Source organism: Myotis brandtii, unplaced genomic scaffold, assembly GCF_000412655.1.
Source record: "Myotis brandtii unplaced genomic scaffold, ASM41265v1 scaffold521, whole genome shotgun sequence".
In the NCBI taxonomy this organism is placed as follows: Eukaryota; Metazoa; Chordata; class Mammalia; order Chiroptera; family Vespertilionidae; genus Myotis; species Myotis brandtii.
This window is the reverse complement of record NW_005369870.1, coordinates 2,747,197-2,774,947: the sequence shown is the minus strand read 5'-3', so window position 1 is coordinate 2,774,947 and position 27,751 is coordinate 2,747,197. Positions and strand designations below refer to the sequence as shown.

At 53.3% G+C, this 27,751-nt stretch overlaps 1 protein-coding gene across 1 annotated transcript in view; it reads left to right on the top strand.

Moving 5' to 3' along the window:
• Positions 1 to 26,841, top strand: part of DUOX1 (dual oxidase 1) — a 33,164-nt gene extending 6,323 nt beyond the window's left edge. Inside the window, exons 4-28 of the mRNA XM_014548728.1 lie at positions 827 to 917; positions 2,146 to 2,248; positions 2,508 to 2,680; positions 3,847 to 4,022; positions 4,214 to 4,332; positions 4,914 to 5,051; positions 5,657 to 5,770; positions 6,429 to 6,673; positions 7,529 to 7,714; positions 9,888 to 10,113; positions 10,383 to 10,476; positions 10,758 to 10,933; positions 13,661 to 13,730; positions 14,101 to 14,226; positions 14,780 to 14,958; positions 15,236 to 15,466; positions 16,045 to 16,144; positions 16,386 to 16,435; positions 18,671 to 18,798; positions 22,361 to 22,514; positions 22,907 to 23,136; positions 23,360 to 23,518; positions 24,822 to 24,977; positions 25,206 to 25,334; positions 26,048 to 26,841. Coding sequence (XP_014404214.1) covers positions 827 to 917; positions 2,146 to 2,248; positions 2,508 to 2,680; positions 3,847 to 4,022; positions 4,214 to 4,332; positions 4,914 to 5,051; positions 5,657 to 5,770; positions 6,429 to 6,673; positions 7,529 to 7,714; positions 9,888 to 10,113; positions 10,383 to 10,476; positions 10,758 to 10,933; positions 13,661 to 13,730; positions 14,101 to 14,226; positions 14,780 to 14,958; positions 15,236 to 15,466; positions 16,045 to 16,144; positions 16,386 to 16,435; positions 18,671 to 18,798; positions 22,361 to 22,514; positions 22,907 to 23,136; positions 23,360 to 23,518; positions 24,822 to 24,977; positions 25,206 to 25,334; positions 26,048 to 26,170 — 3,676 coding nt within the window. The 3' untranslated portion in view covers positions 26,171 to 26,841. The remainder of the gene's footprint in view (positions 1 to 826; positions 918 to 2,145; positions 2,249 to 2,507; positions 2,681 to 3,846; positions 4,023 to 4,213; positions 4,333 to 4,913; positions 5,052 to 5,656; positions 5,771 to 6,428; positions 6,674 to 7,528; positions 7,715 to 9,887; positions 10,114 to 10,382; positions 10,477 to 10,757; positions 10,934 to 13,660; positions 13,731 to 14,100; positions 14,227 to 14,779; positions 14,959 to 15,235; positions 15,467 to 16,044; positions 16,145 to 16,385; positions 16,436 to 18,670; positions 18,799 to 22,360; positions 22,515 to 22,906; positions 23,137 to 23,359; positions 23,519 to 24,821; positions 24,978 to 25,205; positions 25,335 to 26,047) is intronic.
• The last annotated feature ends 910 nt before the right edge of the window (positions 26,842 to 27,751 follow it).

The window sequence follows — 27,751 nt, the reverse complement described above, 5'->3', positions numbered from 1 at the left end:
CCGGCTTCCGCCAGCGGAGGCAGCCTGCGCCCTGGGCGAGGTCACCCCAAGGAGACCAGGGGCCTGTGGCTGCGACAAAGGTGGTTGTGAGCACAGGGGCTGAGGTTGGGGCCACACGAAGGCTCCAGGGTCTTCACGGCCTGGCAGGCCGCCCACAGGAACCCGCTCAGAGGGGAGGGACGCTGGCCTGGGCAGGGAGGGGCCCAGATGCTGAGACGGCGCCCCTAGGATCGCCCTGGCTAAGCCTGACTAGCTCACGCTGGCATCGGCAAAGCCCCCTGGCCACCACATCAGCCCCCAAACAGGAGCAGATCTGCATTATAATTTCAGAAAAAAATTTTTTCTGGAACAATTTCTGTTGTTCCACTTATTTATGCATTCGCTGATTGTTTCTTTTATGTGCCCTGACCGGGAATCAAACTCACAACCTCAGCATATCAGGATGATGCTCTAACCAACTGAGCTACTGGGCCAGGGCTGGAACAATTTCTGGATATGCCTGATGATGGCCAAGGAATCATAGCAATTGAGTTATTCATAGACAAGTAATTTCAAAAGAACAATTACAAATTCGTTCAAAATGTCTATGTACATGTGGAAAGAGAAAGAGAGTATGAGCAAACTCTATGGGTGCATTTTTAGATATTTGGTCTGATGTGGGAGAGGGACCTTCCCAAAATCAGATTGTTCAGGACCTTCCCTGAACACATACCACCTCAGGGAAGCCATGGCCTGGCCCCTCGATACAGCCTGAGAGACCAGAGCTGATGCCTGACATTAGGACCCTGGGGTCTCAGTCACCACTCCCCTGCTCCTTGCATTTCAGAAATGCCAGCTGCCACTTCCAGAGGGTCATCAATCGGAATTCAAGCGTCTCCAGAGCTCTCCGGGTCTGCAACAGCTATTGGAGCCGAGAGGTCAGAGCTGGGGACATATATGTGGGTGGGTATGTGTATTGTGTGTGTTTGTGTGCAACATTAGGACCCTGGGGTCTCAGTCACCACTCCCCTGCTCCTTGCATTTCAGAAATGCCAGCTGCCACTTCCAGAGGGTCATCAATCGGAATTCAAGCGTCTCCAGAGCTCTCCGGGTCTGCAACAGCTATTGGAGCCGAGAGGTCAGAGCTGGGGACATATATGTGGGTGGGTATGTGTATTGTGTGTGTTTGTGTGTGTGTGTGTGTGCGCGCACACACATACACATGTATTAGGGTATGTGGTGAAGGTGGGCAGTAGGGCTGAGACAGCCAGCAACTGGGATGGGCTGGGGTGGAGGAGGCAGCCTGGGGACCAAAGCCATCTCTCCTACCAGTGTCTGAGATGACCGGGTAGCTGTACATGGTCAAAAGTCAACCCTCTATTCTCACCTCAGGACTGTGCAAGTGTGGCTCTACATTTTTTGCTTCCTCAAGGTTTTTCTTCTCCCTTGACAGCTCTGAGTCCCCTGTAAGCCTTGGAGTGCCCCAGTCATCCCAGCCCCCAAAGAAACTCTCCAATTAGACTTACCTAGGGCAGCAAATGAATATGTTTTTGTGGGTTGGAGGCAAGGAGAAGGGAGGGATTCTGAGAGATTACCAGGGATAGTCTGTCCACCCAAACCAGGTCAGTGTGGATCAAGAGCATTGATCATTAATTTAAAGCAAACTCAGAGTTCATAAGAGGGAAGTGAGGAGGGAGGAAAAGAGAGAAGAGGAAGGCATAGGATCAGAGTCATGGGGCTGAGTTTAGAGACCTCAGTGTCCTCCTAATCCCTTTTTATTACTTTATTAATTTTATTTCATTATTTTTAAAGTTATAATGCCCTTTGTAGTAAGGGGAGGACACTGAATTCAGAGAGATCCTATTACTTGCCCACAATCACACAGCTGGTTACTAAACAGAACAAGAACCAAGACCTATATCTTCTAGTGTCTTTGTCAACCATGATCTCAAGTCTGTTTCTAAAATAGAAGAAATAATGAATAAATAAACAAAATAAAATAGAAGAAATCAAGTGTTTGGTCCCTTGTGCTCATGGAGACCTTTCTCCCAGCAGCATGGTGAACAGCAGGACTGAATAGAGAACATAGACTATAGGTGGAGGGAGTCTGGCTGCCCAAATTCTGGTCCCATTAGCCACACTCGTCTCCTCTCCTCACTCCCATAGCACCCAAACCTACAAAGAGCTGAAGATGTAGATGCGCTGCTACTGGGCATGGCCTCCCAGATTGCTGAACAAGAAGACCATGTGGTGGTTGAGGATGTGCGAGGTGAGGCCAAGACTGGCCTGTAGGCTGTGCACCCCTGGCCCCTGGGAGGAGGTTCAGCTGGAGCTCCAGAGCCAGGCAGGGTGGGGTATCCAGGGCTGGGAACCTGCGCTGTCTCACTGCTGAGAGAGCTTCTGACCTAATGGCCACAGCTCCCTCTGTACAGCTTACGTCCCATGGGGCTGGTGGAAGCCTGGGGCATGGGCCGGAGGAGCTTTGGTGTTGCTGAGCTCCCTGAGACTCTCTGCTGTCAAATTCACAGATTTCTGGCCCGGGCCACTGAAGTACTCCCGCACTGACCACGTGGCCAGCAGCCTGCAGCGGGGCCGGGACCTGGGCCTGCCCTCTTACACCAAGGCCAGGGAAGCACTGGGCCTGCCTCCCATTACCAGATGGCAGGACATCAACCCTGCACTCTCCCAGAGTCATGGCACCGTGAGGAGTGGTCGGGATCCAGAGGGCAGGGTGGGAGGGCCATGGGAACACTGGCCTGAGACATAGAAGATGGGCAGTGAGACCCGTGTACCAGAGACAAGCACCTGCTGAGAGGGCCAGGGCTCACCCACCTTGCTTTTCCCAGTATCACACACCAGGCTGTAGGTGACCAGACCAGCAGGAGTTGGCTTTAGGCTCTGCAACTGTGCAGATCCAGCAAATGTTTGTTGGGCATCTATTGCATGCCAAGCACTTAGTAGGCATTACCTCATTTACTCTTCCCCGATTCCCTGGGTGGATAAAGAAGGTTATTGACCCAGGAACAAGTCATGCCTTCGCACACTGGTATTCAAGCTGCCTTAGGGGAGTCAGCTCTCACACCCTACGCTATCACCCGCCAACAGACTAGTTTTAGCTCCTTAACATCTTGGTACAACAGGGTTTCTATAATTGATGACAGTGTTATTGCCTTTGCCCTTACTATTTTATAAAATTGTTGGAAAATAGAGAATTGAAAGACCAACAAAGACGTGATACGTGTGTGGGGCTTGTGAACTTTATAAAATCAACATCAAGATAAGAATCAGCAGGCATACCCAAAGTAGCACATCTTTAGCTTCAATTGCACCTCATTGGGATTAAACTGGTCAAGTGCTTATTTACACTGTGAAGAAAAGAACTAAAGTAAAGGTGAGGTAGACTATGCTGCCCATATATTGTTGAAGGCTGTCTTTAAAATACAATGTATGTGTAGGGATCATATATTGTTGAAGGCTGTCTTTAAAATACAATGTATATGTAGGGATTTGATTGTTTAAACACTTCTTTAGATCTAAAAAATGGAAACCTTTTCTAACACATCATTCTACCATTTAACATTTGCACTGATTTGATTCTTGAACTTGTATACCTTTCCAAGAATAAGTTACATAGGGGATTGGCCGCCTATTCTATTCCAACTTTGTAAAATAGGCAGCTGAATCTGTGAGAGGATTCCCATAATGAGTGAACTTATGCAAAGCACTCAGAGCAGTGCCTGGGGCATAATAAGTGAGTTACTGTTACTGTCATTTATTATTATCCCTAAGGCTGATCCCTGGGAACCATCTCTTTGCCTGAGGGTGATGCGAGGTCCTTACACTCATTCCTGTCCCTTCTTGCCCCAGGTGCTGGAAGCCACCGCTGCTCTGTACAACCAGGACCTGTCCCTGCTGGAGTTGCTCCCCGGGGGGCTCCTAGAGAGCCACGGGAACCCCGGGCCCCTCTTCAGCACCATAGTCCTCGACCAGTTTGTGCGTCTGCGGGATGGTGACCGTTACTGGTTTGAGAACACCAGGAATGGGTAAGGCCTGCCTGGGTTCCCACCTCAGACTCCAGACCCTCTGCCTATAAGCAGCCCCCATGGGCTCTTGATTCCCAGCTGGCACTGCCCCCTCCCCAGTCCCTCTGGGGCTCTTTCCTCATCTGGATCCCTGGGCCTAGGGCCTGCATCTCTCTCCCACTCTGAGAACACCCCACCTCTTTCCCTCCCAGACTCTTCTCTGAGGAAGAGATCGCAGAGATCAGAAACACATCCCTCTGGGATGTTCTAGTGGCTGTCACCAACGTGGACCCCAGTGCCCTGCAACCCAATGTCTTTTTCTGGCATGTGGGTGAGTGGCCAAGGGGTGCTTGCAGGGGTTTGGGGTCTGGAGTTTCTTTCCTCCTCAACCGTGGGTTTGGGTCAGTGTGGCTGGACAGTAGACTCCAAGGGGGGAGTGAACTATGGTTGTGCCCTTGGGAACTTTGGATCTGGGCACCAAGGTTGCCACATACAGCTACGTAGGTTCCCTTCTGCACAACTGCAGGTGCCCAAGTGGGGGCAGGGCTGAGACTCAGAGAGTCCTGGTAAGGAGACACATTCAGCTGGGATGGGGCTGGAGGTGGGTGGAACACTAGGAAGGCTGAGTGTAGTGAAGATATCCCAACCCCACAGCAGTAACAACAGAAGGGTTCTGTGTGTGTGTGTGTGTACACATGTGCATAGGAGGGAAAGATAGAGGTTGAGGTTCATTTTGGACCCCACTTGTTACCCAAGTAGAAAAACACCACATTCTTGGGACAATGGCAGGGGTAAGCAGCCTCCTCCCCTCTGGTACCCAGAGCCACCACCATTCCCCCTTTCTGCCACCCTAACCGCCTCAGTGATGCTGTGCCTGAGCCCCCAGGACTCTAGCTTTCTCTGCCTCCCCAGGAGACCCCTGCCCACAGCCAGGACAACTCAGCACGGAGGGCCTGCCAGCCTGTGTTCCGCCTGTCAAGCGGGACTACTTCAAGGGCAGTGGATTTGGCTTTGGGGTCACCATTGGGACCCTCTGCTGCTTCCCCCTGGGTAACAGTGATGGGCAGGGTGGGGTTGGGTAAGAGATGCAAGCTGGGAGTAGGGTTGGTTCCATCTGTGGCAACAAGCCATGTTCCTCTGGGCAGATGACAAAAACATCAGAGCAGGAGGAGACACAAGAGGTGTCTGACCTGCGGATAAGTTGGCACCAGGGAGAACTGCCCCCCTGTTCTCAGGGCCCAGATTGGTCAGGCGTCCCAGGAATCCACAATCCACAGCTATTTGCAGGAGCCTGGGCCTGTCAGAGGCAATGCCCTGCTGGAGAACCAGAGCTGGGATGTAGTTACTGGGCAGAGGCTTTGAACTTGTGTGTGGGTGGACCAGCAGCCTGGAGGAGTGGGTCCAGCTCTAGCTGGGAGAGGACCTGAGTGCTGGAAGCAGAGGAGGAGCCTGCACAGGCATCTTAGATGCTACCCAAACTCCCCATAGGATGCAAAGCAGCTCCCCGCCTCTCTGAAGGCAGCTTTATAATTTGAGAATGGACAGATCGAGGACTTGGGGAAAGCAGGGGTCTTGGCAAGGAAAGGAGTCTGGCAAAGGAGCCACTGATCTCCCCAGACCTCCCTCTGAGCATCCTACTGCCTCTGCCCTGCCAGTGAGCCTGCTTGTTGCCTGGATTGTTGCCCGGCTCCGGAAGAGAAATTTCAAGAAGCTCCAAGGCCAGAACTGCCAAAGCATCAAGTCTGAGAAGTTCGTGGAGGGCGTGGAAGGTAAGCCTGGGGCTGGCCATGGTGGTGAGAAGGAGGACTTGACTCAGGGCGACCGCCCCTTCCTCCACCTCAGCAGCCTAAGGAAAGGCCTCCTGGCAGCCGGGCAGGGGGGAGGGCCACAGGGGCATTGGGTGGAAGTTGGTCCTGGAGTCCTCCCACCTCTGTAGTTCCTCCTGAAGGTCCCATGGGGAGGAGTCACAGAACCTGGACTACATTTCACAGGGTTTCTGTGACTCACAAATTCCCAAGAACTGCTGCTTTGTGCATCTTACACTGGAATTTCAGGCAACATAGAAGTAATTAATGAAGGTCTAGAGTCAGACTGACTGAGGATTGGAATCTTGATCCCACCAGCTGGGCCTTAGGCAGATCTTTAAGTTTTCTAAACTTACTTTTCATTATCTGTAAAGTAGGAATAATAATAGCACTTACCTTATCGATTTATGAAGACTAAATGAATTCGTTCATGCAAAGTACTTGATGCCGTGTTGGGCACATGGTAATCACTCAGGAAATGGTAGTTATTCTTCTCATGGGACTCTTGGTGAGGGGGAGGGGGGGTGTTCCTCAGGACCCAAGAAGAGGCAAGGAGCTGTGGAGACCTTGATATAACTCCAGCTCTGAGCTGGCCTTCTTCCCTTAGATGTGCCTCGAGCAGGGCAGGCCCGGAGGCCCCAGCTGACCCAGCCCTGTCTCTCCCCAGCGTTGGAATGGCAGGGCCGCAAGGAGCCCTGCCGGCCTGTGCTTGTGCACCTGCAACCCGGGCAGGTTCGTGTCCTGGACTGCAGGCTCTCTGTGCTCCGCATCATCCAGCTGCGGCCCCTGCAGCAGGTCAACCTCATCCTTTCCAACAACCGTGGACACCGTACCCTGCTGCTCAAGATCCCCAAGGAGTATGACCTGGTATGGCCCCGCTGGCCCCTGGCTCCTCGTCCACAGACACGGCCAGCCAGGTGGAGGGAAAAGAGCACTGGGCCCCACAGGGTTTCTGGCTTCTGGTTATTGGCTGTAGTACCTGATAGGGAGAGAAACTTGAGCACATCTGTCCTGCTCTGGACCTGCTGGATGTGATCTCCACAGTCCCCTATTCCTCTTGCAGATGCAGTCTGCCCCTCCCTTTCTAAGGCCACTGTGGCAGGTCCCGGCTGGGATTCCTTGGAAGAAGCTGGGTGCTCCTCCCTGACCCCTGATTTCAGGCTGGAGTGATTTGTTAAAGGTTTCGGAGGGGAGTCCATCAGAGGTTGATCTTCAGCTCTGAGTGTCTGGCTCATGGTCCCCTCAATCCTCTGGCCTCCCTGCCTTCCCCTTCTCCAGTATGGAACAGGGAGGGAAGAATGCTTCATACATGTATGTGACTTTGAATGCTACCTCTGCACATATAAGAAAACCACTTAACCCCTGAGCCCAGGAAATAACAGTGTCTTTTGCAAGGGCTCTCTTTCCAGTGGCCCCGACAAAATTCATATAAAGCTCCTAGACCAGTGGTTCTCAACCTTCCTAATGCTGCGACTCTTTAATACAGTTCCTCATGTTGTGGTGACCCCCAATTTCATTGTTACAAATTGAACATAATTAAAGCATAGTGATTAATCACAAAAACAATATGTAATTATATATGTGTTTTCCGATGGTCTTAGGCGACCCCTGTGAAAGGGTCGTTCGACCCCCAAAGGGGTCGCGACCCACAGGTTGAGAACCGCTGTCCTAGACCCAAGAGGCCTTGACAAATGGTTGCTCTCCCTCCTGCTGCCTCCGTAGGTGCTGCTGTTTAACCTGGAGGAAGAGCGGCAGGCACTGGTGGAAAACCTTCGGGTGGCTCTGAAGGAAAGTGGGCTGAGCTTCCAGGAGTGGGAGATGCGGGAGCAGGAGCTGCTGAGGGCAGCCGTGACGCGGGAGCAGCGGAGCCACCTCCTGGAGACCTTTTTCAGGCACCTTTTCTCCCAGGTGTGTATGTGGGATCAGATCTGTTCTTGCACGTCTGTCTATGGTGGTGCCCTTACCTACGTAAGGCCATGGGGTGACTCCAGGGCAAGTCAGAAACCCTGAAATCACAGCCAAGAGTCAACTCTACTGTGATTTTGGCCAAGTCACCTGACCTTACTGTAAGGAGATGCGCCAGCCCCATTCCAATCCCACCCACCTGTGAGACTTCAGAGAGGCATTTCCTAGGAAGGGGCTCATCTGCATGTGTCGATATCTCTCCTCAGGGCTGCCCAAGTTCTCTGCCCTCACCTAAAGGCTGCAGAAATCTAGGGTGAGATGGGCTTTGCGGGGCAGTGAGAGCCCTTAGCCACTCCTCCTTGGAGGAGTGTAGCTGCCAGAGGCCTAAAGAGGGTATTAGTGCCTACCTTGTAGACTTCTGAGAGCCACTGAGAGGTTGTGGGGAAATAAGATAGGAAGAGAAATGCAAGGACTTGAACCCATGTCTGGCATGAAAATAAAGGCAGCCTGAGCAGAACAGTGGAGAGGAGAAGGTTGGGAGATATAACACAGCATGGGCGCCCACTGAAGGCATTTATCATCCCAATGGGAAGATAGGATGCACACAGAGAGGAAGATAATTGGCAAAGAATGACAGCTATAAAAGTGACCCAGGAAAAAAGTGGTCTAGGAGTTCAGAAATGGTAGTTGAAGCTTCAGGCGGGTATAAAGTCATGGTGGAGGTGAGATTTGGCAAGGACTCAAAGTTGGAAAAGTTTTGGCTCAGAAGAAAGGGACTCACATCGATGTTTCTCTCTCCCTCTCCCTCTCCCTTCCATTCTCTCTAAAAATCAATGGGAAAATATCCTCAGGTGAGGATTAACCAAAAGAAGAAGAAGAAGAAAGGAGGTACCCGGTAGAAGGGCAAAAAAAATCAGTGTTTGAGGAGAAGGAGCAGGGTTGGCTAGCTGTAGAAAGGATCCATGAGGGAAGCTACCATTTAATGGTCATTAGCTGTGTGCACCTGACTACATCATGTACTGTTCAAACAAGTTGAACTTGAGTATGTACTAGAACGGAGGGTCCCCCTGCTGGGGTGACTCATTGCCAGGGCCCGGGCAGGCACCTCCACTCAGTTCAGGATCCGCCAGGGCTGTGAAAGAGAACTCCCTGTGTTGGGAGGTGAGGGTGTGCTACTGTTTCCTGGGGTAGCTGCCAACCCTTTCAGTGTTTTCAGCTTTCAGATATTTTTTTATACAGCCTCTCTTGTTGATTCTCACAGTAACCCTGTGAGATAGGTCGGGCAGGTGAGGAAACGAATGCCAGACAACTGAACAGACTTGCCTGAGGCCACACAGTGAGACAGTGGCACCGTTGGGACATGAACCTGGGTCTCTTGCCTCTAGCCCCAGGCTCTTTCCGCTAAAGCACCTTGTTTCCAGCAACAAGGTTTACCTCATGAAATCACAGCCAGGCTTGAAGTAGGGGCTTCTAGTTGACAGGCAGGAACAACAGGTGTTGTGGTTTGCAGGCTGCTTGCTTCCCTAATCGTCTGTTCTCCTTATGCTGGGCAGCCCCTTGCGGGGGGGAGATGGGGGTGAAGATGGCTCATGATGAGAATTTCCCCTCCCCAAGCCCAGCTTTTTCTCAACCCAGTTGAGCTTTTCTCTCAGTCAAAACTCTGGATATAAGAGCCACCCGCTCAAGCCAGCACTGCTGAAGGGTCAGTTGACTCAGGATATAGCAGTGTCTCAGGAATCCCAAAGGGAGGGCTGTGGCCTGGCCTGGAAAGGACCAGGGAAGGGAAAGCTGTCAGCAAACAAGGCTGCCTCACAGGCTGCCTCCTCTCCTCTGTGCTGCTGCTTCACTCTGTCTCTGCGTCTCTGAGCACTTGGAGGAACAGGGTGGTCCACAACTTCTGAGTTTCCTTGTGCTCAGGCAAGACAGACCTAGGACCTCCCAGTCCCAATTCCAGGTCCCCTGCGTGGCTCAAGTGGGCATCCCTGGTCCAGTCAGCTAATGCAGGGGGCCAAGGTTCTGTAGAATAAATGGCCACAGGGGCCACCCACAGGGCTTATGGGGTAGTGCTTAGGGGAGGGGGTGCTGGGCAGGTACCTTAAAAGGTGGCTCAACTGGCCTTCGAGTCAAGGAATCCCTGTCTCCTTCTCTCCCTCCCTCTGCTGCTGCCCAAGTGCAGGTGCTGGACATCGACCAGGCAGATGCAGGGACCCTGCCCCTGGACTCATCTCAGAAGGTGCAGGAGGCCCTGACGTGTGAGCTCAGCAGGGTCGAGTTTGCCGAGTCCCTGGGCCTCAAGCCCCAGGACATGTTTGTGGAGTCCATGTTCTCTTTGGCCGACAAAGACGGCAATGGCTACCTGTCCTTCCGGGAGTTCCTGGACATCCTGGTGGTCTTCATGAAAGGTAGTGGAGGAGGGAGTGATTGCCCAGATAGGAGAAGATGGAAGGGGCTGGAGCCTGAGGCTGGGGTGTAGCTGACCTGCTGGAGATGGGGAAGCACTGGGGTCAGGTCTCTAGCCATGGCAGACATCTGGGAGCACCCCGATAGAGTCAGGAAGCAGAGCAACCCCTCGCTGTGTCCAGCAGTGGGTCACACTAGTGTAAGGCCCCTCCAGGCCAGCCTGGGTTTAGACAGGAGGTCTGGGCCGCTCATAGGTTCCTCCTCCTCCCAGGCTCCCCTGAGGAGAAGTCTCGCCTTATGTTCCGCATGTACGACTTTGATGAGAATGGTCTTATTTCCAAGGACGAGTTCATCAGGATGCTGAGGTTGGTCCAATGGGACAGCTAGGAGAGTGGGCCAGAGCAGGGACCGCAGAGGGAAGGGTGGGACACGAAGGAAGAAGCAGGCGGGTAAAGAGCAGGGGGCCCCCACCTTCTCACCCACAGAGCCAGAGACTGTTAGAGCTAAGAGGGGGCTTGGGAAAGGCCCATCGGGGTCTTTCCATGTGGGCTCTGAAGGCCTGCCTGGTGGGATGGCCAGTGAGCCCTTGTGTCTAGGCCCCAGGCCCCTTGTCAGGGCCTGATAGCTCCCCTCCCCCAACCCCCAGGTCCTTCATCGAGATCTCCAACAACTGCCTGTCCAAGGCCCAGCTGGCGGAGGTGGTGGAGTCCATGTTCCGGGAGTCGGGCTTCCAGGACAAGGAGGAACTGACATGGGAGGACTTCCACTTCATGCTGCGGGACCACGACAGTGAGCTCCGCTTCACACAGCTCTGTGTCAAAGGTGAGGGAGCCTGGAGGTAGGGCTGACTTATCCGTTAGGCACAGCAGGCACAGTACACAAGGCCCATGTATTTTGGGAATCCATGGAAATGTTTTCGTTTCTTTTAAAATCAGAAGACAAGAAAAAAATCATAAAATAAAATCATAAAAGAGAATTAGTATAATAATAAATATGTAATGACATATCCAGCCTGGATTATATTCTTTACACCAGGGGTGGGGAACATCTGGCCCACGGGCTGTATAAGGCCCACAGAATCATTTGGTCCGGCCCTGCCGAGGCATTAGGGGTGAGTTATTTAAATGTTTGACCAAATATAGCAGGCTAATTTTTAAGTTGATAATTTTGTATGGCCGTTGAATGATGTTATAAATATCCAAATGGCCCTTGGCAGAAAAAAAGGTTCCTCACCTCTGCTTTACACCAATATAATTATTTTAAATATAATTTTTAATTTATTTTTTAATGGAGGAAGAGGCCCAGGAAGACAACGGGGCCTGGGACCCACAAAAGTCATAATGCAGCCCTGCTGGTGGGGTGTGCAGGGTCAGGATAGCGTGGGGAATGGCAGCTGGAATTCCTCTTTCTTGTCAAAGAACCCTATGCCTGGAGCCAGTGCAGAGGGGAAACAGTGTCTCCTCATTACAGCCCTACCCCGGCCATACCCACCTCAGCTGGGGTGTCTGGTAGTGGTGGGTGTTCTAGTTTTGTTTGCCACTTTATTCCCCAGGGGAGTGGTCAGTAAATGTTTGCTAAGTGCATGGAGGCCCACTCCTGTTGTCTCCCCCTACTTCCTGCCCTTCCTGTGTCTGACTCAGTGGGTGGGGCTAGAATCAGGGTGAGGAGTGGGCAGAGAGCAGGCAGAGGGACTGCCTGTGGCCTGCTCTGAGCTGTTACTGTGTCTTCACAGCCTGGGATCCTCACTGGGGCATGTTGAAACCAAACCCAGCCCCTCCCAGGATTATGAGGCCCTGGGGGAGCTGAGCAGTCCAGGTGAGAGGGGTGAGTTAGACAAGGCACAGTTGGGTTCTGGTCAGGGCTTCCCCTGCCCAGGTTGGGAGGAGAGTTGGTAGAGTGCAGACCCAGCAAGTCTAATTCTGCAGCTTTTCACCTTTCCCAGGCAGCCAGAGCAGGAGGCACCCAGGCCTGAGGGCAGAGCAGGAGAGGGTGCCTGAAGTGAGCGCAAGCCAGAGTCCCGGATGTACAGCCCCTGGGGTGGAGGAAGGACCAGGCTTGGGAAAGGAGATTAAGTAGAAGGTTAGCAATGAGTATTTTGTTTGGCATTTTAATGAAAAAAAAAATTTTATTGGAGAGAGAGAGAGAGAGATTTGTTGTTCAACATATTTCTACATTCATTGGTTGCTTCTTGTATGTGCCCTGGGATCAAACCCGCAATCTTGGTGTATTGCAGTGGTTCTCAACCTTCCTAATGCTGTGACTCTTTAATACAGTTCCTCATGTTGTGGTGACCCCCAATTTCATTGTTACAAATTAAACATAATTAAAGCATAGTGATTAATCACAAGAACAATATGTAATTATATATGTGTTTTCCGATGGTCTTAGGCAACCCCTGTGAAAGGGTCGTTCGACCCCCAAAGGGGTCTCGACCCACAGGTTGAGAACCGCTGGTGTATTGGGATGACACTCTAACCAACTGAGCTACCCAGCCAGGGCCCATTTGACTTTTAATTGTTGTACTTTATTGTTTCCTCCAAATTTTACTTTGAAACATATTAAACCTAGAGTTTAAAGGAGCATCTCTTTCTCCCTCACCAAGATTTGTCATTTGTTACCGTTTTTGCCACATCTGCTGTTTGCTAAAGCATTTCAGAGGGGATAGATTACTTTGTTTTCAACACTCTGATTTCATTAAATTCAGCTTAATCACGTTTGGCCTCTGGCCTGTAGACCAGGGTAATCTTCAGGATTGGTTTTAGCACTTGGAAGTGACCTGCAGATTCCCAGGTCTCCTGTGAGAACCTGGATTGGCTGCTCAGTCCTGCCCTGTCCCTAAGTGCTCAGCCCAGACAGGGAACAATGGGCAGCTCCTGGAAGGGTGTTCCCCCCACCCCCCACCCTTTTCTTATGAACATTTTCTAACACAAAAAAGTGGAATCTCCCATATATGCACCACCTAGATTCTACACTTAACTCCACAGAGATTTTAAGCTGGAGGGTCATTAGTGGGGGGTTGTGGCAGAATGTTTTTAGCAGACGGGTTGCATATAGATCCTGAACTCTGCCCCATAAGCCTGATTCTAGTCCCAGGAGTGAGACTGAAGGTGAGCACACACTCAGGGGAGCCTGCCTGGCCAGCTTTGTTGCAGGCCTTCTCCCTGACCAACGGTGGCTAGGGCTGCTCCCACTGGGGACACAGGCTGAGGCTGGGGCACCCAGAGGCAGGGTATTGGCCAGGGACCCTCTATAGCAGTGGTTCTCAACCTTTGGCCCTTTAAATACAGTTCCTCATGTTGTGACCCAACCATAAAATTATTTTCGTTGCTACTTCATAACTGTAATGTTGCTACTGTTATGAATCATAATGTAAATATCTGATATGCAGGATGGTCTTAGGCGACCCCTATGAAAGGGTCGTTCGACCGCCAAAGGGGTCGCGACCCACAGGTTGAGAACCGCTGCTCTATAGTGTCTGGACATTTGAGCCAGGTCCTCCTGAGGCTCTGGGCCCTGAGCTGCTCCCTAGCCCAGCTCTGCATTTTGCAGGAGTGGAGGTGCCTGAAGTCATCAAGGATCTCTGCCGGAGAGCCTCCTACATCAGCCAGGATAAGCTCTGGTGAGCCCTCATCTGGGAATGTTGGAGGGAGGGCTGGGGACCGGGAGTTGCCTTTTTTCTCCCCCAAATGCCTGGGATCACAGCCCCCACTAGCCTACATCAAGTCTTCGTGCAAATCAGAAAAAGACACTTCTTCCTCTGCTGACACAGCCCTGCATTCACCTTTGGCCTGGGTCAGAGGCCCTTGTAACGGGCACAGCTATCTGTGACAGCCTTGTCTAGAACGCCCAGGATGCGACTCATTATCTAGGTCTCTGGGAATCCTGCTGTCCTCTGGCTGAGAGCTCTGACCCTTCTTCAACAGAGTGGGTCAACGGAGCACCAAGTGGCTTGGGTAACCAAAATTCCATCTCCTGCATTCCTGTCCTAGTCCCTCTCCCAGAGTGAGTGCTCGCTGTTCCCGCAGTGATGTCGAGGTGGAGCGGACAACACAGAGACTGCAGTGCCCCATGGACACCGATCCTCCCCAGGAGGTTCGACGGAGGTTTGGCAAGAAGTACGCCTGCTTCTTCCCCAAGCCCAGGCAGTTCATCCATCCTTTCAGCATGCATGCATTGATTACTTGGTGCCAGGCACTATCTTAAGCACAGCCTCATATGAGATAGCCTGGTACACTGAGAACTGCAGTGTCCCACTGCTGAATGGTATAATGGTGGTAAGAGCAAGGGGCTTCAGAGCTCAAGGAAATGCTCATCTCTGTCTGGGAGGTCAGGGCAGGCTTCCTGGAGGAGGTGTCCTTTGAGCTCCAGTGTAGAGTGAGAATAGAGTTGTGGAGTTGGGAGCTCAGATTGGGAGGGGAGAGGGTTGTCTGTGAGTGAGAACTGGGGTAGATGAAGTGCATCCCCTGGGATGAACTGACCCAGTGACCACTTGCAGGAGTCCCTGCATTGACAGCTCGCTGGAAGAGTGTGGTAATAGCCTTTGGACTCTGAGCCATGCTTAGCTTGAGTGACTCGGGGCCCTTTTTCTCCCGAGCTCAGACTGGGATGGGAGCTGGGCTGCACTAGCGCCAGGTCCCTACCTGAGAGCCAAGACTTGCTGTCTCCCAGGGTGACGTTGTTTCAGCCCCTGCTGTTCACCGAGGCTCACCGACAGAAGTTCCAGCGAAGCCGTCGCCACCAGACCGTGCAGCAGTTCAAGCGCTTCATCGAGAACTACCGGCGCCACATCGGCTGCGTGGCTGTGTTCTACACCATCGCCGCGGGCCTCTTCCTGGAGCGGGCCTACTGTGCGTGCTGGCCCCGGGGGTGGGGACAGGACTCGCAAAAACGGAGAGCCCTGGGGGCGGGGCCTGCTTGATTGACGGCTGCGGGGAGGAGAGAGCGGGCCTACTGTGTGAATGACAGACACTTGGGGCAAGGCCTGCAGTGGGTGTTTGGGCAGCTGGAATGGGGACTTGGGGAGGCGATTGTGGGCGAGGGCTGGCCGGGGCCTGCGGGTGACCTCCCTCAGTAGCGCTGTCTCCACTGCACTGCCCCCCCTCACCCGCCTGGGCCCCTCTGCAGACTACGCCTTTGCCTCGCCACCCTCGGGCATCGCACAGACCACCTTTGTGGGCATCATCCTGTCGCGGGGCACGGCCGCCAGCGTCTCCTTCATGTTCTCCTACATCCTGCTCACCATGTGCCGCAACCTCATCACCTTCCTGCGGGAGACCTTCCTCAACCGCTACGTGCCCTTCGACGCCGCCGTGGACTTCCATCGCCTCATCGCCTCCACTGCCATCGTCCTCACAGGCAGGGCCTGGGGTGGAGGGCATCCTCTCCCTGTCCTGCCACCCCCACTGGCATCCCCTCCTCCGAGAGCCCCTAGTCCCTCTCCCAGAGTGAGTGCTCGCTGTGCTTAACGTGAGAGTGAGTCTTCGCTGTCCTTCTCATAAGGATGGCGGCGGCCCCAGCAGTGGTGTGCAGTAGCCCAGGAGCCCCTCAATGCCCCCCGCCCCCCGCCCCAGGGCCTCTTCCTATACTTTCAGGGCCACCTCACCAGCCTCTACCTGACAAGTTCCTAACACCCCAGGATGAGTGTACAGAATGTGCCATCTTGCAACGTTTATGTTTTAAAAGATAGTTCTGAGAGAGGAACCAAAGGAGTGGACTTCTAATATATAATTTAGACTCATGGTTGTCTTCACGGATGGGGTGTATATGGGACATGGGGAGGAACAGGAAGTTTCTCAGAGATCAGAAATCCAACCCCCTAGGGTCCTTCTTCAGGCCCCCACCTCTGGCTGGCGGGAGTTCGCCTTGGGCTGAATGGGTTGAGCACCCCCACCCGGCTGCCCCCAGGCTCACCCCATCCGCCTGGTCTTCCTTAGTGTTACACAGCGCAGGCCACGTGGTGAACGTGTACCTGTTCTCCATCAGCCCACTCAGCATCCTCTCCTGCCTCTTCCCTGGCCTCTTCCATGATGATGGGTGAGTAGTGAGCGAGGAGAAAGGGTGTATTATTTGTGAGTTGAAAGAATCTAATTATCTCTGCTCAGAGGAGAGTGTCACCTTCCAGGTTATAGGACAGACAATGACCAGCCTGAGCCCCCCGCCCCGAGTCAGCAGAAAGGGGGGCTGTGGCTGGGTTGGGGTGCCTCATCTGGAGGGTCCTTTCTGGACGTCCCAGACATCTCCTCTCAGGATCCTCCCTTGCGTCCCTTCCCCACAGGTCCGAGTTCCCCCAGAAGTATTACTGGTGGTTCTTCCAGACGGTGCCAGGTGAGAGCCCTTCCTGCTCCGTGAATTTCTGGGCCTGGCTCCGAGTTCCAGGTTCTGGGCTCTCTCTACCAACAGAGCAGCCCAGCTGCACTCACTGGGCTCTCACGGTCAGTCAGGCCCTGCCCTCTGGCCCCGAGGACGCTCCTGGGCAGTAGGAGACTGCTTTCTAGTGCTTCTCTCTGGAGCTTGACTGGGCTCCACCCCAGCCCTGAACTAGTTCCTCCCTCTGTGGGACGGGAGGGGCCCCTCCTCTCCCCTAGTGCACACACCTGCCAGGACTGGTTCTGAGAAATACTGTGCCCCAGCTGCATGGGGGAGGGACCAGGCTCTTGTCAAGTCAGGCAGACCCCCCTCCCCACCCCTTTTAGTCTGTCTTGACAAGGGCTGTTTAGAGGCATATTCCTAACTCCCCATAATCACCCATTTTAGGGCTATTAGCTGTGAATCTATTCAAACACTTCTTCAACCTATTTATATTTTCAATCTGTTCCCTTCCTGGGGCAACACGTTTTCTACACTCACTCCTCTATGAAACAAAGCACCGTTTTTTAATTTTTTATTTTTTTTAATCCTAAAGTGATCTGCTTTGAACTTCAGAGAGTGCCTGCTAATTCCTGCACACTGGGGTTTCCAGGATAAGCCCGTGTTTATGCTCTGCTCTCCATTCTGTACTTGACAGGCTTTGGTTAGATCCCTTCTTAACCTCTGCTTTGCCGTTCTTCGGGGCTCTAATCTTCCTAATTTGTGCCTCTCTCCTCCTTGATCCTTGAGGGCCCCTTCTCTGACCCCTGCATTCCCATTCTGGCTCCAGTATTGCCCTCCTGGGTAGCCCAGGCCTGGGATTCCCTGTGAAGAGGGGCCTCCCACTAACTCGGGGCTGAACCCAGGGGGGTCTCTAGGGGTAGCACTTACTCACCGGTGCTCACGCTGTGTGCTGTGGCAGCAGCGAGGTGGAGTGCTGCAGGGACTTGGTACAAGCCTTGACTGCATAAGGCAGGGTCTGCAATGTCCAGAGTCCCAGCCCCATGCATTCATTTATTCAACATACATTTATATAAGGCCCACGGTGTGCCAGGCCCTACACTAGGCCCTACACTAGGTTCAGTGGTGAACTAGCCTAGCTTGGCCCTGTTCTTGTGAAGCTGAGAGCCAGGAAAGTGATGAACATAAAGCACAGGTACTTGAAAAATATCCTGACAGAATCTGAAAGGGACACAGCGAGGAAGGGGTGGGCGGAGTAGACTTGGAAGGAAGTTTAAATACAGAAAAAGCACAGGATTTCAACAACAATGCCACACTTTACCGTGACTAAGGTAGAGGACACTGAGGAGGAGGCAGCAGCTTCAGTCCCCCAAGAGGGGGAGACCAGCTTAGCAGAAATAAAAGCCCGGATTCAGCATTCAGATGAACCAGGTTTTTTATTGACGTTTTCCATGACAGCCCAGAAAGTGTCCACTTGAATGAACTATTGTTTGAGCCAAGTCAGAACTCCATCACAGGGGAACACAGCCAGCTGTTAGAGAGGAAGGGAGAGGGATAGAGAGTTAGAAACATCAATGAGAGAGAAACATCGATCAGCTGCCTCCTGCACATCCCCCACTGGAGATATGCCCACAACCAAGATACATGCCCTTGACCACAATCGAACCTGGGACCCTTCAGTCAGGCCGACGATGCTCTATCCACTGAGCCAAACCAGTCAGGGCAGCATTTTATTTTAGACATCTCATACCAGTACATCTGCCTCATTTCTTTGTGGCAGAATACTATTCTATTGTATTCCTATGCTATAATTTTACTCAGCCAGTTCCCTATTCTTGAGCATTTAAGTTATTTCCAGCTGTTTTACTGTTACAAATTATGTTTCCATGAACATCTTGTACATGTATTCTTGCATTCCTCTTGATATATTTGTAGAATAAATTCCTAACAGATGAATTCCTTACTCAAAGGGTATGTACACTTTTAAAAAGATACATCAACTTAAACTCCCACCAATAAAGAGAACGGAGGCGAAAAAAATATATATATCCTGACAAAGTCTATGAAGGATGAGTAGGGTCTATAGAAGCGAGAGGTACCTGTGACCAGTGGTGTGAAGGGAGAGGAACAGAGGAAGATGCTGGGCTTTCCCCACCGCCTCCTAGGACAGTGGGGTGGAAAAGGGTCCAGGCCCTTGGCAGGCCCAGAACAGCCTCGCTCCTTTGCCCTTCAGAACCCTTGTTCATTTTGCAGGCCTCACGGGGGTTATAATGCTCCTGGTCCTGGCCATCATGTATGTCTTCGCCTCCCACCACTTCCGGCGCTGCAGCTTCCGAGGCTTCTGGCTGACCCACCACCTCTACATCCTGCTCTACATCCTGGTGAGGGCTTTTGGCTCTGAGCCAGGCTAATGGGGTCTGGGCAAGATGTTCCCAGGGAGGCAGTGAGGGCTGAGACGTCGGTTCTCCATCCCCTTAGTTATTTCAAGTATCCTCTTCATTTGTCACTTAAAAGATGGAGATGATAGTAGGGGACTTTCGAGTAGACTGACCCTGACACGCAGCGCTTGGAGATGGACTTGCCGGCCTGGGTTTTGCAGTAGCAGCTCTAGCAGACTGATCTGCATTCCCAGCAGATACCCCACATCATTTTGCCCAGCCAGTCTTTCTCCACTTTGAGTGGCTGGATAGGGCTCCAGGGTGGGCTGCCTACGCTCAAGGGAGTATTGCCCTTTTTTAGAGAAACTTATCTTAATTGGGTTTTGCCGCTTTTGTTCTGATCCCATTTTCTAAGATGTTAGCCACCCTACCCAACTAAGTGCTACCTAGAAAGTTGATGACTTTGCTCCAAAAGTCTTCACTTGGACTGCTGATAAACTGGATTTTTAAGGCCCCCTTTCCCCTTTCCTTCTCCTTAATCTGGGCCCCTGCCTGCCTTCCTTCACATTCCCTCCTTTCTCCTGTCCTGCTCCCTTCCTCCTTCCCTGGGTTTGTCAGCTGCTTCGGAGCTGACTTTGATCTATGCGCCTGTGTCATGGTTCTGTTTGGCCTGCCTTCCTCAGGGACACAGGCAGTTCCCAAAAGGGCACCCTGAGGACCTGCTTGTTGAGGAGCTAAACCAAGTCCCCACTAATGACAGTTTGGCTGGGAGCATTTAAGAAATGCATAGTCCATATGGCTTCCTTCTCCGTCACTGGCTCCAGGCGGAACTGCACACAGGGGTCTCCTCCCAGGTGCTGTTCCGTCCTCACTGATAGGTAGGAGGGTCTATTTCTGTCTTGCCCAAGGCTTGGTACTCCACAGTTCTGAAGATGACTACCCAGCCTCGGCTTAGGTTATTCCCTAGAATTAATGATGTTTATTTCCAAAGAAATCTCTCTCAAGCTAATTTATCCCTTCCTCGGCTTAGGTTGTTCCCTAGAATTAATGTTTATTTCCAAAGAAATCTCTCTCAAGCTAATTTATCCCTTCCTCACCGCCTCCTCGGTAATGGGTGGAGCCCTAGTTACTGTTTCTGGCAGGGGTGGAGGTGATGTTCTTATTCCTCGTGAAAGAGGAGCTTCTTTGAACTAATGGGAGACTGGCTCCCTGAGACCAAGACCCCTTTCTGATTAATCTCTGGTTGGGGAGAATCACTGGAGTTGAGAACCCCCCTTCCTGCCAGCAGGGAAGTCAGCAGCTCAGAAAGGTGTAGGCCCCTCTGCTGGGCAGTCCTAGCCCTGGCAGCTTGGGAGCTTCTCCCCTGAGGGTAGGTCAGGGACAAAACACCCGCTTCCTTCCCATTCATCACAGGTGTGGCCACTTGACCTCAGGCAGAAAGAGAAGTTACAAGTAAAAGACCCAGGGTGGGGTGGAGTAGACCCCAGAAGGCTGGAGAGGCAGGGCTAGCACAGCCAAAGCTGAGCTGGCAGCTGCTCCCCCAGCTCCTCAGCCAGAGGGCAGATTGTGGTTAAAAAGTAGAGCCAACACCAAACAGGGTGTATAGCATGAGGTCACCCTGGCATTGTTCTCAGCCTGGTTGGATGCTCAGAAAGCCTTGGGGGTGGGCGTGGGCTCCACAATGAACGAGGAACTGGGGGAACTGGAGCCAGTTCAGAGGAGAGCTCCGAGAGGCTCAAGTGAATCCTGTGGGGAAAGGCTCACGAGTTCTGGGACCCTCAGCTGGGGGAAGGGAGAGGTGAATGAGGAAGCAGAGTTTAACAGTTGTGCTGAGAGTCTGTTAGGTCCTAGCTCTGTGCTAAGCCCTGCGGGGAAGGGGAGACTGGATGCTCTGCCCTCAGGAATTTAGGATTTGCGGCAGAGGTAAACGCCATGCATGTGAAATGATGGACATGAGCAGACAATACAGGATTAATTGCTGAGCTGAGTGTTCTGAAAAGTAAGTTACAGGAGCTCATTGAAGGGAGTTTCATTTGGGTCAAACTGGTTAGGGAAGACTTCAGGGAGAAGATGGGACTTGGGCCAAGCCTTACGGACAGATAAGCTAGGGTTTGACAGGGCAGAGGGCAAGCTGAAGAGCATTTCAGGTAGAAGGGAGGGCATGAGCACAGGTGTGGAGGTGTGAATGATGACAGAATATTCAGGGCACCGAGGAGACAGTGCAGGCTGGCCAAGGGTGTTAGGTGGTGGCAGGACACGGTGGACCTGTGTGAATTGCACTGAAGCTGAGAGGCTGTGGTTCAGCTGAGAGCCATGCTACGTGGGAGAGCATAGAAAGACAAGCAGAGGGTGAGGAAATTGGGCTTGGGCAACACAAGGGTTGGGGTGGAGAAGGAACAGTCAGTGCAGGAGGTCGAGAGTGAGTGGCCTGAGAGGAGGGAGACCCAGGAGAGCATTATATTGTTGTGGGAGTGTCAAGGTGGCGGGGGGGTGGGGGAGAGGGGGGCACTGGGCCACAGGTGCCAAGGCAGGGAGCAAAGTGGTCTGAAAGGACACCTTGGGGTCTGGCCATTCGTGAGCCCTCAGTGAGAAGATCCCGAGAAGAGCCTGAGGGGGAAGCCAGACTGACCAGACTTAGGAGCAAGCAAGTGGGAGGAACGGGGCAAGGAGTGTCTGACCAGCTTATGGAGGAAAGGACTAGAGCTGGACAATGCCTGTCAGTTATTTCATGGAAAACGGAGACTGGTTATGTGTTCTTAGACTCCAAAGGCAGAAGATCCATTGGGGGAACTTCTTTCATTGAGTGCCTACCATGTGCCAGGCAGAAACCGCTAGGAGCTGAGAGAATAGTGGCAAACAAAATGGAAGCAGGACCTACCCCAGCAGTCCACTGGGGAAAGCAACAGCAAACAGGTCAATGAATGGAGAATCACAATTACTGTGGCTGACAAGTGCTTTGAAGGCAGTTAGCAGGGAGCTGTGAGAGAGAGGACTGGGGGAAAGCCCAGGGAGGCGGTGTTTCTGCTGAGACCTGAAGCATGAGATGGAGATAATCTAGGAAGAGCCAGGGGAAGAGCATTCCTGGCAGAGGGAACAGCAGGTGCAAAGGTCGTGGAGCAGAAAGGACTTGCCATGTTTGGCAGGCAGGGATCAGAGTATCACGAGGCCTTGTGGTGCAATGGGAAGGCCGCTAAGGCTTTTAAAGCTGGGGGTGACATGATAAAATGAACTTTAAAAAGTCACACTGGCTGCCTTGGAGAGAATCGATCACATGGGGAAACCCAGTGGAAAACCAGTTAGGAGGCTACTGCATGAGTGCAGGGGAGAGTTGACATGGCTTGGTCGAGGATGGTGTTGGAGAGATGCAAATAGTCTTACTCGTCAAGGATGCTTTGGAGGATGGGGTTGGGAACAGTCGGTTTTGGAACCTGGAAGGACCATGGCACACAGTGAGGTGAGGCGTGGACATGCCAGTGAGGAATGATACAGGGGTCTCAGCCCCAAGCTGGCCGCAGAACCGTTGTGGGTGTGGCCGGGTCTGAGCGGTATCCTTCACTCTATTCAGCTCATCATCCACGGCAGCTTCGCTCTGATCCAGCTGCCCCGTTTCCACATCTTCTTCCTGGTCCCGGCACTAATCTACGGGGGGGACAAGCTGGTGAGCCTGAGCCGGAAGAAAGTGGAGATCAGCGTGGTGAAGGCCGAGCTGCTGCCTTCAGGTACCAGCCGAGAGGCTGTGAGGGGCCCAGCTTGGTGGAACTGAGGAAGCAGAGCAGAGCTGGACCTTGCAGTCTCCTAGTCTGGCCCCGTGGCGTTGGCAGGGGCCTTGGGGTGGAAGGGAGGAGGGAGCTGGTAAAAGAAGCTCTTTGCCAGGGGCCCTGAGCCTCTTTCACAACAGAGAGGAGAAGCCCAGGCCAGGCTGTTCCTTGCCGTGCTGACCACCAGCCCCTCCTCAGGGCAGACAGGGCCTGAGGGGAGTAATGAGGTCTGATGGGGGGAGGTCCCCTGGCATATTCCAGAGCAGAGCTGAGGCTGCGGTGGGGGAACTCTCTGGAGACCACTTTGTCGCTGGGTTCAGGACAGCAGCCTCCCGCCCACCTCCCCTCCTCAGGGGTGACCCACCTGCAGTTCCAGCGGCCCCAAGGCTTTGAGTACAAGTCAGGACAGTGGGTGCGGATCGCCTGCCTGGCTCTGGGGACCACCGAGTACCACCCCTTCACACTGACCTCTGCGCCCCATGAGGACACGCTCAGCCTGCACATCCGGGCGGCAGGGCCCTGGACCACTCGCCTCAGGGAGATCTACTCACCCCCGACCAACGGCTGTGCCAGATACCCGAAGGTGCCCAGACCCAGGCCAGATGTGCCACATGCTCCCACAGCCCCTTAGTAGGCCCACTGTGCTCCTCCCTCCGCCATCCAGAGACTGGCTGTCCCAGATAAAGCCACAGTCCCCCTCCCCCCTCACTCCATTAACCTACCTGCTTTTTCTTGCCTCTCATTTCTGGCTTCAGAACTGTGGTGGTAGCTGAGAGCTTAACTCACACCCACTCTCCTCCCTGCAGTTGTACCTCGATGGGCCATTTGGAGAGGGCCACCAGGAATGGCATAAGTTTGAGGTGTCAGTGCTGGTAGGAGGGGGCATTGGGGTCACCCCCTTTGCCTCCATCCTCAAAGACCTGGTCTTCAAGTCGTCAGTCAGCTACCAAGTGTTCTGTAAGAAGGTAAGTGCCCCCCAGCCCATGTCCCTTGCTCCTGATCACTGTGTCCATCTGTGCTGGCTCTCCTGCCTCTGTTCTTGGTCTCCCTAGTCTAGGCAAGGCCAAGCTGGCCTGGCCCTGGGTGGGCTGGGGTGGGGTGGGCAGGATATCCCCAGATCCTAAAGGACAGAGTTAGTTTGTTGATGCCCCTGAGCTCCTTCCCTCAGTTATGAAGCACCCCACATAGGGAATCCCTCCAGGCAGGCCAGAGAAAGGTGAAGAAACTCCCCTCCTACAGGGAAGGCTAGCACTTGAGGCATTGTCAGCCTGGGAGAAGGAAGGGCACGCTTGGGGTGGGGCACAGGTGAAACTGGCTTTGCTCTCAAGAGTAAGAGAACAGGAGGTGGTAGGCAGGGCTGATGGGCACGGCTGGCTCCAGGAACACAGCCCAGGCCCTCAGGACCCCTCCACGCCAGGCCCCTTCACCCCAGCCTGCACCTTGTGGCAGGCCCCTGCTTGTCTCTCTAGGCCTGGCAGGTGAGTCAGGAGTGCAGGAATGCAGCAGGCAGAGGCCCAGCCCATATGCTGTCAGCATTCAGAGGTGACAGTTCTCTGCTCCTCTGTCCAAGCCAGCTCTGCCTGTGCTTCCTTTTTGGGAAAAAAAAATTTATATATATATAATTGATTTCAGAGAGGAAGGGAGAGATAGAAATATCAATGATAAGAGAGAATCATGATTGGCTGCCTCCTGCACACCCACTGGAGATTGAGCCTGCAACCCGGGCATGTGCCCTGACTGGGAATTGAACCGTGACCTCCTGGTTCATAGGTCGACGCTCAACCACTGAGCCACACTGGCCAGGCTGCCTCTGATTCTTAACCTAAACAGCCCCACTTTCCCCCATCAGAAGCTGGAGATGGGTTCCCCTAGGGAAGTTTCCATCCCCCTGGTCTCTGAGTCCATTCCCATCCCCTCCAGACAGCCAGCTGGGTCTTCCCTGAAGATGTTCTGTGACGAGCCCTTTAGTGGTACCCTCTCCTTCTGGGCTTTGGTTGGTTGAGAGCCTAAGGAGGGCACATTGGAGAGAATGGCAGGATAGGCTCAGACCGTCAGGTGCCCCAGGCTGTCACTTACTTGCACTTCTCCATGCCCTGGGGCAACTCCATGTCCTGCTCCAGAGCCTGGCCCTGTGGCCCCCTACACTCCATTCCCCAGGATATCTGGAGAGGGGCACACGCTGGCCAGAAGAGTTCTATTGGTGTGCAAATCCCTGGGGTATAAGGAGCCTGAGCTGAGCTGGGCCCTAAGCTCCAGCCCTGTCCCCAGATCTACTTCATCTGGGTGACACGGACCCAGCGGCAGTTCGAGTGGCTGGCTGACATCATCCGAGAGGTGGAGGAGAATGACCACCAGGACCTGGTGTCCGTGCACATCTACATCACCCAGCTGGCTGAGAAGTTCGACCTCAGGACCACCATGCTGGTACGTCAGGGCCAGCCAGGCAGGGTAGCTCAGTAGTTGAGTGGCTTAGCAGGGTAAGGAGGATGGCCAGGGAAGGTGGATGGACAGCCAGGCTCAGTTGGCAGGAGGCACAGAGCAGGTGGCTCCGATACTCAGCCTCCAGCTCCCTTCCCAACCCAGGCTTTGGGTTGGCTTGGGCCAGGCACTGACCCTGATTGTCCTTGTCTTGACCTGCCCCTGTGCCCCCAGTACATCTGTGAGCGGCACTTCCAGAAGGTGCTGAACCGGAGTCTCTTCACGGGCCTGCGCTCTGTCACCCACTTTGGTCGTCCCCCCTTTGAGCCCTTCTTCAACTCCCTGCAGGAGGTTCACCCACAGGTCAGTCCCTCCCCCCCCCCCCCCCCCCATCCAGGGTCCCTTCAGTTTATCCTCTGGGGGGTTGAGCAAAGCTCCCAAACCTGCTCCATCAGGGAAGCTATTGACTGCCGATGAGAACCCATCACCCCCTGGGAAGTTGGTGAGGTAATGAACTGGGAAAGGAGAAGAGGGGGTCACCCTGAGGAGGAAGTGGGGAGGCAGGCAACAGGGACTTGCCACTTCTGAAGCCATGATGCCTTGTTCAGAAGGAAGAGCTCAGTGATTGAGCTAGTCCTCACCATAAACTCAGAGCTACCCTTCACACTAATGCTGAGCCAGGCCTCATCCTGGACACTGAGCTAATCTTCACCATGAACACTGAGCAAGCCACTGCTCTCATAAGCACTGGGTGAGCCCTTAATGAGACACTAAGCTATCCCTCAACTTGAACATTGATTAACCCAGCCCCATATCGGAAACTGCTCTTGAAGCTTGCACTTGAAGCTGGCGAATGCTTGGAAGGGGTAGAGGCTGGACCCACAGAGAGAAGGTCTACTAAAATCAAGTTAGATTTAAAAACACCAAGCTGGCCCTCACCAGGCATGGTAGAAGCAAACTTTCACAGGAACGTGGAATGAGCCCTCGTCAGGGACTCTTCATGGCTTTAACATGGACCCTGAGCTAGCCCTCCCTCCGAACACTGAGCGAGCCTTCACTTCTTCCTTCCCCAACAGGTCCGGAAGATTGGGGTGTTTAGCTGTGGCCCCCCTGGCATGACCAAGAATGTGGAAAAAGCCTGTCAGCTCATTAACAGGCAGGACCGGACTCATTTCTCCCACCATTACGAGAACTTCTAGGCCTCCTGCCCAGGGGCTCCACCCACTGCCTGCTGAGCAGAGGTTTGGGTCACACCTCGCCTCACCTCTGTACTTCCTGTTTCTGGTTCCCTCGCCTTCTCCCCACTCCCACCTGCCAACCTTGGTCCGGGGGGCCATGGTCAGTCACCACATGTGGGTTCAGGGACCCCCAGACTCATAGTCTAAGCCTGGAGAAGTGGGAGGCACCGTCCAGGGACTAGAGGTGGTTGTTTTGGGGCAAAATGACACCTCTTCTTCCAAACTAAGAACAATTTCAAAAGACTGGGGCTGACAAGTGGTAAGTTGTGTGTGTGTGTGTGTGTGTGTGTGTGTGTGTGTGTGTGTAGGGGGCTGTGAGCCTAGGATGAAGTGGGAGCACAGATGCTGGCATCTTAGAACTCCTCCCCTAAGTCCTCCCCTTCTTCTGGGCTTTCCACTGTCAAAAGGGCTGGCAAATGCCTTCAAGGGGACAGAGGCTGGACCCCAGAGAGAAATTTATAGGAAATCTCTCAGCACCTCAGTTTAACAGCACAATTGATCTTCTCTCCCAAGTTCTTAAACAGGTTCTGTAGTCAGAACCTGGCTCAATATCTCTCTATGTAGTGCTCTTCAGACGATCTCTGCTCTTCTTGTTCCATAGCCTCCTCTACAAATAAATCACTTTTCTGCCCCCTGGGTTGCTTTATTCTGCCCCAGGATGGGGTAAGCACTGGCAGAAGAAGCCACTCAACCAGCCGGCTAACAGGCCAATGCAGACATTCCCTGAGCTTGCTAGTATCCTCTGAATAAAGGAACCCGTCCAGGCCAAGCACCCCAGCTAGAGACCCCTTCCCCTGCTCTAGGGCACCCTTCCTGACAGAGGGCCTCTCTGAGTGGCGAGTGTGAGTCTTCTGAAGCCTGGTCAGGAGGGGACGAGGTGTGAGGGGTTTTGGAGAAGGTGGACTGGGCACAAGGGGTGTGGGATGGGGGCCGAGACACCCAGGAGCCAACAGGGAGGCAGAGTTGGTCTGGCCTGCTCCAGGACCTGTTACTCCCAGTCCTTCTCTGAGCTCCAGGTAGTGAGATGACAGCAAGGAGACAGATGAGCACATCACCTAACCTTTTTGGAACTGTTTTTGCATCTACAAAATGACTGAATGCCCTCCACGTCTACTTAAAGAGAGGGCAACCCTCTCTGAGGGAATTTCTGAAGCAGTGCCCAATTTCAAGTGATTCTATTGTCTCCACGGAATTCTTACATTTGTCAGATCTCATATCCTCCGTCCCGATCTCTGATAAATTAACCACTGGATTAGAACATCCAAAATCTCATGATTCACATCACACTTCGGAACTGCAGATCTAGGTTCTGGAGGTCTTCAGACTGTCCCCCCAAGGCAGCCATCCCCAGGGTGTGTGTTCAGCCCCTCCTAGAGTTTTTGTTCCGCTCGCCCAGGGGAGCAGGAGGGCAGGCCTGGAGTGGCTGGACAGCAGCCCTGCCTGGCGGCCCAAGGGTATACCCGGGAGCTGGGCCCACAAGCCTCGGCGGTTTGCAGCAGGGGTGCACTGGGGGCCACCGGCGGGTGTGATCCCGCGCCCGGG